This window comes from Panthera onca, chromosome D2, assembly GCF_046562875.1.
Source record: "Panthera onca isolate mPanOnc1 chromosome D2, mPanOnc1 haplotype 2, whole genome shotgun sequence".
Lineage (NCBI taxonomy): Eukaryota > Metazoa > Chordata > Mammalia > Carnivora > Felidae > Panthera > Panthera onca.
The window spans coordinates 35,150,172-35,164,235 of record NC_138349.1 but is presented as its reverse complement, the minus strand read 5'-3'; the positions used below and the strand labels follow the sequence as shown (position 1 = coordinate 35,164,235).

The window sequence follows — 14,064 nt, the reverse complement described above, 5'->3', positions numbered from 1 at the left end:
TCCTCACTTGGAGTTGGTGTTCATTTGGGAGAGATAGGCAATAAGCAAAAAATATGTAAAATATATAGCATTTTGGATGGTGATATTGCCATGGAAGCAATTTAAAGCCATGTGTGTACTTTGAACCTTTATTCAAAAAATTTTTTTAACGTTTATTTATTTTTGAGACAGAGAGAGAACATGAATGGGGGAGGGTCAGAGAGAGGGAGACACAGAATCTGAAACAGGCTCCAGGCTCTGAGCTGTCAGCACAGAGCCTGACGCAGGGCTCGAACTCACGGACCACGAGATCATGACCTGAGCCGAAGTCAGCCGCTTAACTGACTGAGTGGACCTTTATTCAAACATATCAATTATAACCTTTCTGAGACAACTGGGAAATTTGAATGTAGCTTAACATTATATGATACTATTAATTCTGTTAGATTTGATAATGGTGTGATGATTGTGTTCCCTCAAAAAAGTACTCATCTGTTAAAGATATAGACTGAAATAGTTATGGATGAAGTAAGATTGCAAAATGATGCTAATTGTTGATCTGGATAATAGATACATGAGGAAAGGTCTTTATACTATTCTAATTTTATATATGTTTGAAAATTTTGTTGGTACAAAGTTTTTTTGTTTTTTTTTTTTAAGTGATGGATAAGGGTGGCAGATAGATGTATGAAGAGTATTGTGAGACCTAATAGGTAGATCAGGGAAGGCTTCAACAAGAAAGGGACAGTGGAGCAAAGACTTGAAGAAGATGGGGAAGAGACCTATGTGAATCTCTGGGAAAGAATATTCCAGGCAGAGATGGGAACTAGTGTAAAGCTGAGGTGGGAGTGTGCCTGGGGCAGAGCAAGTTCCCAAGGAGTGAGAAGCCAATGGCTGGAAAAGGATGATCAATGGGTAAAATAGCAGGAGATGGCATCAGAGAGTAACAGGGATGAATGGGGAGGAAGGAAACTACTTACAAGGCCATATCCAACAAAGAATCTATGCCTAAACTATATAAGAATACTTATAAACCAATAAGAAAAATGCAGGCAACCCAATAGAAAAATGGGCAGAAGCCTTGAACAAGCACTTTGCAGAAAAGGAAATGGTCAATAAGCATATGAAAGGTTTTCTACTTCCTTAATCATGGGGAAATGCAAACTAAAACCACAATGCTACGCTATCACACACCCATAGAAAGGTTAAAATTAGAAGACAAACAATACTAGTTATTAGAGAGGTAAGAACTCTCATATATTGCTGGTGGTTGAATAAGTTGGCACAGTGTCTACTAAAACTCAAAACATGTATACCTTTTAAGCAATCAATTCCATTTCTAGGTATATATCCAACAGAAAACCATGTAAATGTTCACCAAAGACTGGAACAAGAATGTTCAGAACAGCACTATTCTTAACGTCCCAAAACTGAGAACTACCCAAAGGCTCAGTAACAGCAAAAACAATGGGTAGTATACTATACAACATTTAAAATAACAAAGTAATCCATACAGATGAATCTCACAAAAATAGTGAGCAAAGGAAGCAGACACAAAAAATCCTGTGACTCCATTTATGTAAAGTTCAAAAACAAAACTAATCTGTGCTGGTAGAGGACAGATTGTTGGTTACCACTGTGAAAGTCGTTGGAAAGGAGGATGGAAGATTGGGGAAGAGCTGATAATGTCCTGTTTCCTGATCTGGACGCTAGTTAAGTACATGTGTTCAATTTGTGAACAGCTACCAAGTGTCACACTGATGATGTATGTATGCACTTTTCTGTATATTATGCTTCAATAAAACATTTTTTTAAAAAATCAAGTATCTTAGTTCCCTTCTCAAAGGTAAGCAATGACATGTTCACCATGCATATGCCCCTATCCCCCATCCCATGCTGAATAAAAGCAATACAGAGTATGGGTATTGTTGCCTGGAAAAGAAAGAGTAGAAGATGTGCTTTCTCAGCTCACAGCTGCAAACTCTAAGGTTAAAGACGCTGAAACTGACATGGTGAGTTTTCCAGCTCCTGGGTGAGAATCTACTCCCAAGAAATGGGAAAACTATAAAAGAAATACATGATGACAGCTATCTTCCCCTCAGCATTACAGATACCTTATTGTATCTTATCCAACAGAACATTTTTATACAGGATCATGACACCCGTTAAGTTGTGGTACCATTTTGAAATCATTTAAAGAAAAAGGGATTGAATATTTTAAATGTAGACATTGTAAGCTCTTTAAAAGCCAAAATTAGTAGCTTTTCAATCTAGAAATAAAAAGGCACTGAACATCCCACAGGTTTTAATTTCTAGTAAGATAAATATCAATAGCCATAACCCATATAAACAAAGCTCTTTGGGGTCCTCAATAATTTTAAGAGTCAAAGGTCTCACTTGGGACCAAAAAGTGAGGTCACCATGGATGATCCCCACCCAATCTTGTTGACAGGTCTGTTTCTTCCTATGATCTCATACGGAGCTATTGTTTTTGGAATTCCAATAACCAAATAAATCCCTAGTTGGGCCTAGGTTATTGCTACCAGCTCAGGAAGCTGTTTTTTCAGTGACGTCAAGGACTTCGACCAAAGTTAGCTTCTTTTCTCCTTGGCATTTTGGTCTATTTTGGTTGTTGGGGGCTCCTCCCCCCTGCCCCATTCTTTTTTTTTTTCTTTTCTTTTTACTGTTATCATTTTTAAATTCTTTTTACTCAATTTTTTTTTTTAGTTTGTTGATATTTTCTTTTCTTTATTTTTGCCTGTCATTGTATTTTGACTCCATTACCAAGATCAGTTCCTCAGGAGAACTTCGAACTGGTTTTCTTTTGAGGTGATCTGGACCAACCTTGTCACCAGCTTTTCCCAAATGTGAGCCGACCTTAGGACACCTTGACTCCAAGTGCAGCATTAAGCCCAACATGCTGTGGGGCCTCTCAGTCACCTCTGCTGAGGAGAGACTCAGACAACAGTGTCCTCAAGCCATTGGCCAGGGTAACGGGGCTGTGGTGAGGCTGGCCCAGCACGTCCTGACTGGGAAAACGATGGCCGTGAAGATCACTGCTGAGACCCCACAGAACTCCGCCAGCCTCCAGAGACTACCCCACAAAGCAGGACTTGTGAAGGGCAGATCACCTCCACACGGCGAAACACTTAAAGTGACCAGGGCTGCGGAAACTGCCGGCCTCGTGAGGAGGGGCACTGGTGGAGGAGAGGTGTTCGAGCACCCGGTGGCCCACGGCAGTCGGAGAGAGAAGAGGCTGAAGGCAGATTCCATCACATAGCGTCCTCTGCGCAGACTGTCTCCAGGGGTCCGTGCCTGTCACTAAGTATGACAGGCGCTGTCCATAGAGACTTAAAGGCAGAAAACCTGCCCTTAGATGCAGGTATGAGTATCGCGACTGCCAACTCCGGCTTCAGCAACAAGCTCACCTTTTCCAACAAGCTGGATGCCTTCTGTGGCAGCCCCCCGTGTGCCGCCCCCTGCTCGTCCAGGGAGTCCTTCAACACACACGGGCCAACACATTCCTGCCTCTTGAGGGACAGAGCTCCAAGGAGCTATGCCAGCCGGTGCTGAGCAGAACAGAGCACCTTCCATTCTAGCCCGTGGAAGGTGGAAATCTGCTGGAGAAGTTGCTCTTTGCCACCCGGTAAGAGGGGCAGGTGGGGGATACTAGGAAGACTCCGTGGGTTACTGTGGGTCATGAATCTGAGGGCCTGAAGGCCCAGGTGGAGCCCCTCTGTGACTACAAGGACCTGGGCTGGCTGAATTCAGGGTGCCCGTGGGTTACACCCAGAAGGAGAGACCCGGGACTCACAGGCCAGAAGTGCAATGAGGCGATGGCCACCTACCTGCTCCCGGGGGGTGAGAGACCCGAGGGCGACCTCCAGCCCTGAAGCCTGAGCCTTCAGCTGATCTAACCAACAGCGGCTCCTGTCCCTACCTCCGAGGGACGCACAGGGGTCTCTGCCAACCCGCCTGAGGGGAAGACCACCCTGTCCCCCCTGCCCTGTCACCAACCTCTCCACCAGCAGGAATCAGGGCAGGAATTCCTCACTTTGGGAGAGAGTGGCCTGGGCCAGGCCTCCACGCAGGATGGCCAAGACAACCTAAGCCAGCCGGGGTCCCGGGCGGAGGCTTTCCGCTTCTGCCACCGCCACCGTCCCTCAGGGCCCCTGCAGGAACCCAAGGCCCAGGCAGGCCTCTGGGCTGCGCCCTTGCCGAGTCCCCCGCGAGGAACCACCGTCCAGCACGGCCCCCCAGCAGGTCCCGGTGGCCTCCCCTCTACCCACACTGTCGCAGGGATGGTGGAGACCCGGTGTCCATAGGGAAGGCCCCATGCTGGGCAGCCCGGCAGGTGCTAGACCCAGAGCCTCTGCCCTGAGACCCTGGCCTCTCCCCTCGAGGGCCGCTGCCCGCAGGGGGCTACTGGGGGCGTCTTCGGGAAGTTTCAGTTCAAATCTCTAGGAGGAACCTTTGTCCAAGGGTGGCCGGTTGGAACCTAAAAGAACCTGAAAGCAAAGACAGAGGGAAGACACCTCGCTCCCGGCGCGGCCGCGGAGCTGGTGACACCGAGGGAAAGACCCGCCGGCGACCGCGCGGGGCTCCCAGCGCTGCAGGTGCAGGATGGAGGTGACTGAAGTGACAGCTCCGCGGGGCTCCCGAGCCGCTTCGGGAGGCGGCCGCCGGGACGGGAGGGGACGGCCACACCGCACCCTGGGGGCACTGCTCCTCTGCCGCGTCGTCTCCGCCGCCTTGTGCGGAGGGCAGCCGACCCTGCGGGGGGGACAGAAACGGCGCCAGTGAGAGCTCACGAGGCTGCGGGAGCCCAGCTGGGCGGCCCCGTCGCCACCCTCCCTGCGTGTGGCACCGACTCCAGCAGCCGGGACAGTGGGGGGCCTCCCGGTGCAAAGGCAAGGCTCCACTGTGCGCGCTGGAGGCCGTAGGCCAGCGGCCACCGAGGCCCCGGTCTGCTAGCCTCCCTCCTGGTGTCGGAATGGATGGTTATGGCCGCCGGCTGGTGGCTGCTGCATCCCTCAAGTTATTTCTCGGCTGTTTCTGTCCTTGAGAAATAAGGCTCAGATCTAGGGCTCCCCTTCCCCGCCCTGCCTACTCCTGCGCTGTGGAACTTCCCCGATGCTCCAACAGGTCCAGGAGGGCATGGCCTGGCTCCTGGGGCACCCCAGCCAGAGCCCCACCCCACCCAGCATCCCTCCAGTACTTAGTTTCTCCTGAGGATCGAACAGAAAGTAAAAGAATATTTGGGTGGGGGAAGGGACTCTGTAAGACTTAATCTGAGAGGAATCGGGAGACACTAGAGTTTTCACAGAGAATTGACATAAGCTGACTGATGTTTCAGTGGGATCCCTGTGTCTGCTAAAGTGTTTAGGGGACCAGGGCAGAAGTGGGGAAGTACCAGGAAATATTGCCATGATCCAGGTGAGTGGAGATGGTGGATTGGACCAGGGTCGTGGAAGCAAAGGTGAAGAGGAACATGGCCCTGTGACTGGCAGCTTGTACCTGCTGAATTAGCCCTCGGGGCTTGATTTCCCAGGGGCCTCCTGCAGGGCTCTCTGCCTCCCAGGCCCAGTATGGCCTTCCATCCTCTCCTATCTCTTCTCCCAGACCCCCTCTTCCAGCTAGTATCAGAAGGGCCAAGTAGCAGAGGCCAAAAGAAGTCATCTAAGATGCAAACTGTGAAGTATGGAGCTAAAGGAGACACATCACAGAGGAGGAGGAGGCCCGTCGGTTCATGGTCTCAGCTGTAAGCAACAGAAACCAACTCAGATTGATTTCGGCAGAAAAGGGGTTTATGACCATGATACTGAGCAGATCACCAAATCGCCCGTGTGCATGGAGAGTCAGGTTCTACGAAACACCGGATCAATGCCCACTACCGCATGGCACAACTCATCAGGTGTGGACATCCCTACCACCACCAGTGAGGCAAAGACTCTACAGCTTGCACCATCCACCCCTCCAGCACTGTACCCTGCATCCCACCCCGGGCCCGCGGCCACGACTGCCCTAGGAACCCAGTCCAAGTGGAGGCTCCCGGTCCCTACCTCTTTGAGTCCCTAGCTCCTGCTTCCAAGTCAATGCAAGTCACGTGACCATGCTGTAGCTGCAAGGGAACCTAGGGAAGGAAGCATCTGTCATTTTCAATAATGACATACAAGGGCCAGCGGATGCTAAGCAGCCTTAAAACAATATACACACAATTATCCATAAGAAAAAGTGTATCGGATGGGGCCCAGCAAATGTCCTATGATTAGGAGATTACCAGACTGATTTCCTTCTGTGGCTCTAATGCACACTACCAGAAGGAAAATTCAAGAGAAAAATTACTCTCCTGAGGGAACCACCTTAAATGAAAACACTTATTTAGATATTTGTTTTAATATTGTCAACAGCATATAAACATTTTATAAAACAATATTTGTGATAGAATAAACACTCAAATCCTGACAATATCATTTGACATCCCCCTTGACCCAGCTCTTACTAGAGCTGAGTAAACCCTTGGAATTCCCAGGTATTCCAGCAAATTACCTTTTTTAAAAAAAATTTTTTTTTAATGTTTATTTATTTTTGAGAGACAGAGTGTGAGTAGGGGTGGGGCTGAGAGAGATAGAGAGAGAGAGAGAGAGAGAGAGAGAGAGAGAGAAAGACACAGAATCTGAAGAGGCTCCAGGCTCTGAGCTGTCAGCACAGATCCTGATGCGGGGCTTGAACTCACAAGCCGTGGTGAGATCATGACCTGAGCCAAAATTGGAAGCTCAACCAACTGAGCCACCCAGGCTCCCCAGAAATTACTTTTTAGTACCAGTTAGTTTGAGGGACATTTCTATTATTTGTACCTAAGAGAATCTGGAATAAACAAACAACTATATTTGAATTAAATTGGCACTTAACATTGGTTGGTTCTATTTGTTTGGACTACAGACATAAATGGACATAAGCACTTTTACATTCTATCAGAAGGAAATGGGGAATAAAAATGGAAATGATTATAGATTTATTTTTATAACTCTCCATCTGTGAGAGCTTTGATAAATTTTATTTTCTTTACAATTTTTTTCTTAGCTTTTAAGGTTTAGTTTTTCTTTTTTTATTTTGAGAGAGATCAAAGAGCAAGCAGGGGAGGGGCAGAGAAAAGGAGAGAGAGGGAATCCCAACCAGGCCCTGTGCCACCAATATGGAGCCTGATGTGGGGCTTGAACTCACGAACCATGAGATCATGATATGAGCCAAAACCAAGAGCTGGTTAGTCTGACACTTAACTGACTGAGCCCTAAGGTTTAGTTTTTCTTAATGTAAGTAGGACAAAAACATGTTTAACAAAGAGGTCTTACTGTATGTTGAAAAAATTTTACATTCGAGGCAAAGCAGGTTCTATTTGTTCCTGGAAAGAAAAAAACTTTGACATAGATTTTATGTCAATATGTGAAAGGATAGATTTCAAAACTTAACTATGTATAAAATATGAGGGGAAAGGAGTAAGGGAGATTAAAACTGTCATTAAGTAATAGTATAAAATTAAGTTTCCACTAAGCATCCAAGTTAGCACTGATGCCTTCTTATCCTCAATACACACACACAGTAAAATGGTTACTCTGCTCTAAGGGATCTAGGGCACTGGATTACACTTAAATAATGAAGTAAAACATACGAATTTTGAAACACTTCCCTCTAATCATCAGAAAATGGACATGAACATTTACCTCTACTCCCGCCTATAACTTAGATTAAAAGGTCAAACCACAAGGGTAAATAGAAGTGGCAAGGAGACAACAGCAATAACATTTTGGAAGCAAGAGGTAGGAGTAGTGACTTTTTAGCAAACATGAGGAAACCAAAGCCCAAGACAGCAGCGGCCGGCCCGTCTCAAGCTCGGAACTGGAGGCACCAGGGACCCTGGATGGGATGGGGGTAGGGTGGAGGTGGTGGGAGAGAACAGGTGGGTAAAAAATCAGGGGAGTCCCTGGAAGTATGAATACGGAGTGGTTAGAGGCCTATATTCACTCCCCACTGGCAGAAGATTGGAGGTTTACTCTCTGGAGATGTTCATCAAACAAATGAAACTCTGGACTTCAGGGCCCAAGGCTTTCCATGCAGTCAGCAAGCTGAGCTGAAAACAGCAACAAGTGAGCATCTGCACACCAGACAGTGAGACCCCCTGGCCCTCTTGTCCACTAGGCTCCCTGAATACTGGTGAGTAATTTAGGATGTAGTTTTCAGGCTACCTTTACTTTCTTCTTTCTGATTATATTTATATGTTTTGAATTATTTACAATGACATGTATTATTTGTATATATAAGCAAACATTCAGGAGGTAAATTATTTCCAACTTAGATATTACTAGGTACCAAATAATGTGCCAGTTTGCTTCAACAGTGAAAAGACATCTGAAACAGCAGCTAAATTGGGGTGGCCATCTGATTAATTTGATAATAGTCCACTATTATTCACCAAGATCGATCTGCCCTTTGCATAGACATAATTGAGCCATCCTTTAAAGATAAAGAAATTGGCATTAAGGTAGCACAAATAATAAATGTCTGACCAGAATTCAAACCCATCTGTCTGGCTCCAAAGTCTAAGCCCACGTCCCAGCACCTTAAAACCTCAGTGTCTCAGTAAATCACGTCAAAATCCCACCCACAAATCTGGACTTGCAGCCTCATTGCTAGAAATTAGTTATTCTCACTTTTTTTGGTAAAGAGTATATTAAAAATTCAACCTCTTTCTCCAATGTTAAACAGATTGCCAGGTAGGTACCCAAAATAAGATCCAGTCCTTCTGCGATAATTGAATGGTTTCTGGTGGACATCCACAGGGTGACTGGCTTTCTCAATGGCGGTTTCATAACGTATCAATATCCTTAACCGCCGCTAGGGGGCGCGAGGCCCGGTCCCGCCGCCTTCCTGCCCGCCCGCCCGCCTCACGCCCAGATGGAGATGTCCTCTTGGCGGCAGCTTCAGCTCTCGGACTGGGAACTCGGGGCCGCGGAGTTTGGCGGAGTTGCAGAAGGCGTTGAAGCGCCAGGAGACACTTTGCACAACGTAAAATTCATTTGCAAGTTGCCCACTGAAGGTAAAAAGACTCTGGGCCGAACTGCAAGCTGTGGTTGCAGAACGTGGAGAGTGTAAGCCAAGGGGAAAGACCCCTCTGGGAGTGGATGTGGACGCGATTAAGGCCTGGAATTCTGACACTGATACTTGACATTTCATGACTGGTTCCTGGCTGTTCCTCTGTCGATGACAGCAGGTCATCTAAAACAACCTCAGACAAAGAGGGACAATCCATTCCTTTGAAAAGGGATGAAGAGCCTTCCGAGGCCAGACTCTGCAGTGGCCAAGTGCAGGGCTTCCGGGACCGAGACAGTGCAAGGAAAATTACCAGGGATAAAGAGAGGCATTGCATAATGAAAAGGGGGTCAATTCACCACGAAGACATAACAACCTTTACTGTGGTTGAACCTAACAATAGAGCATCAAAAGAGCTGAGCCAAGATTTGGTAGAGATGCAAGGAGAAATAAACCAATCCACTGTTAAAGTTGGAGACTCCATCACCCCTCTATCAGAAATGGACAGATCCAGCAGGCAGAAAAGCAATAAGCCTATAGTTGAAGGAACTGAACAGCACCATCAATCAATGGGGTCTATTGACATTTATAGACTACTTCAACCAGGGCAAGAATAACATTTTTCTCAAGCTCATGTGGAACAGTCACCAAGATAGACCATATTCTTGGGCATAAAACACATGTTAACAAATTTGAAAGAATAGAAATCAAACAAAGCATGCTCTCAGAACACAATGGAATTAAACTGGAAACTAATAACAGAAAGATAGCTGGAAAATCCCTAAATAGTAGAAGGTTAAACAACACACGGGTCAAAGAAGTCTTAAAAGAAATTTAACAAATTTTTTGAACTCAATGAAAATTAAAATACAACTTACTAACATCTGTGGGATGCAGCAAAAGCAGTGCTTAGAGGGACATTTATAGCACTGAATGCATATATTAGAAAGGAAGAAAGATCTAAAATCTATCATCTAAGTCCCACCTTAATAAACTAGAAAAGAAGTGCAAATTAAATCCAAAGTAAATGGAAGAAAATAAATTTTTAAAAATTGAAGCAGAAAAAAAAATTGGAGCAGAAATCAGTGAAATTGAAGACAGGAAATTAATAGAGAAAATCAAGAAAACCAAAAGCTGGTTCTTTGAAAAGATCAGTAAAATCAATAAACCTAGCCAAGCTACTGGCTCCTTTCCAAGAAAAAGAGAGAGAGGACACAAATTACTAATAGAAAGGAAAAAGAGGCCATTGCTACTGACCCCACAGACATTAAAAGGATAACAGAGGAATGTTATGAACAACTCTATGCCCACAAATTTTGTTGACCTTTTTAAAGGACCAAATTTTGGATTTGTTAATTTTCTCCATTTCTTTCTCTCCACCCCCCGCCCCATGGTTTTTCTATTCTCATTTTATTTATCTCCTCTCTTATCTTTATTATTTCCTTCCTTCTGTTATCTTTGGGCTTAATTTGCTCCTCTTTTTCTAATTGTTTAAGGTGTATAGTTAGGTGATTGATTTGAGTCTTTCTTCTTTGTTAATATATGTATTTATAGCTATCATTTTCTCCCTTAGCATTGTTGTGCTGTATCCCATAATTTTTGGTGTATTGTATTTTCATTTGTCTCATAATATTTCCTAATTTCCCAGTGTGGTTTCTTCCTCAACCTTTGAGAGTTTTCCACTTTCTTCTTCTGTTAGTGATTTTCAGTTTCATTCCCTTGTGATGAGAAAAGATACTCTGTATGATGTCAGTCTTTTAACATCTATTGGTATTTGATCTGTGAACTAACATATGATCTATTCTGAAGAACGTTCTATTTGTACTTAAGATGAATGTATATTCTGCTGTTGTTGGGTGAAGTGTTCTGTACATTTTGAGGAAAGAAATCAAAGAAGTTCTAAATAAGCAGAAAGATAGTCCATATTCATGGATAAGAAGACTTATATTGTTAAGATATCACTTCTTCTCAATTTCATCTATATATCCATCACAATCCCAATCAAAATCCTAGCAAGTTACTTTGTGAATAACAACAAACTGATTCTAAAGATTATACAAAAAGGTAAAAGATCCAGAATAACCAAAAAAAATTTTTTTTAATTTTTTTAAACATTTTATTTATTTTTGAGCAAGAGAGAGAGAGCCGAGAAGGAGCAGAGAGAAAGACACAGAATCTGAAGCAGGCTCCAGGCCCTGAGCTGTCAACACAGAGCCTGACATGGGGCTCAAACCCACGAACTCTGAGATCATGACCTGAGCCAAAGTCAGGCGCTTAACTGACTGAGCCACTAAGGTGTCCCCCAACAATATTAAAGAATAAAGTTGGAAGATTGACACTACTGATTTCAAGAGGTTACAAAGCTACATTAATCAAGACAGTGTGGTATTGGTGAAAGAATAGACAAATAGATTAATGCAGCAGAATACAGAGCCCAGAAACAGAGCCACATCAATATAGTCAACTTGTATTTGACAGAGGGGCAAAGGCAATACTATGGAGAAGGATAGTCTTTTCAACAAATGGTGCTGGAACAACTGAACATTCACATGCCAAAAAATCTGAATCTAGACACAAACCTTACACTTTTGACAAAATTTAGCTAAAAATGAACCATACTGGGTACCTGGCTGGCTCAGTCGAAAAAGCATGTGGCTCTTAATCTCAGAGTAATGAGTTTGAGCCCAATGTTGGTGAGATTACTAAAAAATAAGTAAATTTAAAAATGAACCATACTTCATACTGTAAAATATAGAAATTTCTGGATGATAGTATAAGAGAAAATTGAGGTGACCTTGGCTGGCAATAAGTTTTTTATATTTTATTTTATTTTATTTTATTTTATTTTATTTTATTTTATTTTATTTTATTTTTAATTTTTTTTTAGTGTTTTATTTATTTTTGACAGACAGAGAGACAGAGCATGAGTGGGGGAGGGTCAGAGAGAGAGGGAGACACAGAATCTGAAGCAGGCTCCAGGCTCTGAGCTGTCAGCACAGAACCCGATGCAGGGCTTGAACTCACAGACGCCCCAATAAGTTTTTTACATACAAAACCCAAAACAAGATTCATGAAAGAAAAAATTGATAAGTTGGACTGCATTAAAATTAAAACTGTCTGTTCTGTGAAAGACACCATTAAGAGAATGAAATGACGACCTACAGGCAGGGAGAAAATATCTGGTAATAATATCTGGCAAATATCTGGCCAAACACATATCTGGTAAAGGATTTATAACCAAAATGTACAAACTACTCTTGAAACTCAGTAATAAGAAAACAAGCAATCCTCGGGGCGCTTGGGTGGCTCAGTCGGTTGAGCGTCCGACTTCAGCTCAGGTCATGATCTCACAGTTCATGGGTTCTAGCCCTGCATCGGGCTCTGTGCTGACAGTTCAGAGCCTGGAGCCTGCTTCAGATTCTGTGTCTCCCTCTCTCTCTGCTCCTCCCCGGCTTGCACTCTGTCCCCTCTCTCAAAAATAAACATTAAAAATAGAAAAGAAAGTGGACAAACCATTTGAGCAGATACCTTACCAAAAAAGGCAAATAGCAGATCAAAATATGCTCAACATCAAATGTCATCAGGAAACTGCAAACTAAAACAATGAGATACTGCTATACATCTATTAGGATGGCTAAAATCCAAACACTGAGAACACCAAATGCTGGCCTGAAAATAGAGCCACAAGAGCTCTATTATTGCTGGTGGGAAGAGTGAAAGAGGATGGCCACTTTGGAAGCTAGATCGATAGTCGCTTACAAAGCTAAACATAGTTTTACTGTATGATTCTGCAGTCATGCTCTTTGGTAGTTCCCCAGATGAAAACTCATTCCACACAAAGAGCTGCACATGCATGTTTACAGCAGTCTTACTCATAATTTCCCAAAGTTAGAAGCAGCCAAGATGTCCTTTAACAGGTGAATGGATAAACTGTGGTACATCCAATAATGGAGTATTATTCAGCAATAAAAAGAAATGAACCAAAAAGAAATTGAGCCAAAAAAAGATTTGGAAGAAACGTAAATGTATATTGTTAGGTGAAAGAAGCCATTCTGAAGACTACATACTGTATTATCCTAACTATGACACTCTGGAAAAGGCAAAACTTTAGAGATAGAAAATGATCAGTGGTTGACAGAGGTTCTGGGGGAGGGATAGATGAATAGGTAGAACACGGGATTTTTAGGGTAGTGAAACTATTCTGTTTGGTTCTGTAATGATGGACATGTGTTTGTACAAAAACTCTTTGTACAAAGGATATCCAACACAAACGAGTGAGCCTTAATGTTAACTCTGGACTTTAATTAATAATAATGAATCAATACTGATTCATCACTTATAACAAATGTCCACACTAATGTGAGAAGTTAATAATAAACTAAATCACGTTGGGGGTGGAATGGGGAGAATGGAATATTCTGGAATCTGTACTTCCTGCCCAATTTTTCTATGAACCTAAAACTACTCCTCCCAAAATAAAATCTATTAATTTTTAAAAAGTAGGTTGATTTTTGACATAAAATGGGAAACCTCTAGAAAAGCTTTAGGCAGAAATACAGCACAGTCAGATGTAGGTTTTGGATAACGCTGTCTGGAGCAGTCTGGGAAGGGATGGGGGTGGAGTGCAGGGCATGGGGAAAAGTGTACAAAGTCTGGCATCAGCGGTGCATGGTCCATACAGAAGACAGAGACAGTTTTGCCGAGAGTAATCAGGAAGGGAAAGAGGTTTGGGGTTTGAGAAATATTTACAAGATCAAATAGGAGAGATGTGGTTGGTTGTGTATGAATAGTAAGAGGGAAGGGTAAGAACGAAGCCTGGTTTTCTAGCTTGGGTGACCAGGTGAGTGAAATTTTTGCCGAAAGAGACATAAAGTTCCCCTAATCTCAGACTGCATCCTGTGCGCCTTCCTTTGTCATCACAGATTGAAATATGTCAATATTGTGTGCTTACTTGTTCAGTAGCAGCCTACCTCTTGGACTGAAAATGTAGAGGCAGAA

At 43.7% G+C, this 14,064-nt stretch overlaps 1 protein-coding gene across 1 annotated transcript; it reads right to left on the bottom strand.

The window, feature by feature from the left end:
* Window positions 1–2,267: 2,267 nt before the first annotated feature.
* On the bottom strand, window positions 2,268–8,826 carry LOC144613179 (uncharacterized). The gene is made up of 3 exons (XM_078434588.1): window positions 8,721–8,826; window positions 6,042–6,112; window positions 2,268–4,752 (listed from the first exon to the last, which is right to left on the bottom strand). Exons 1-3 carry the CDS (start codon window positions 8,808–8,810, stop codon window positions 4,440–4,442), a joined length of 474 nt encoding a protein of 157 aa, XP_078290714.1. The 5' UTR covers window positions 8,811–8,826; the 3' UTR covers window positions 2,268–4,439.
* Window positions 8,827–14,064: the final 5,238 nt, after the last annotated feature.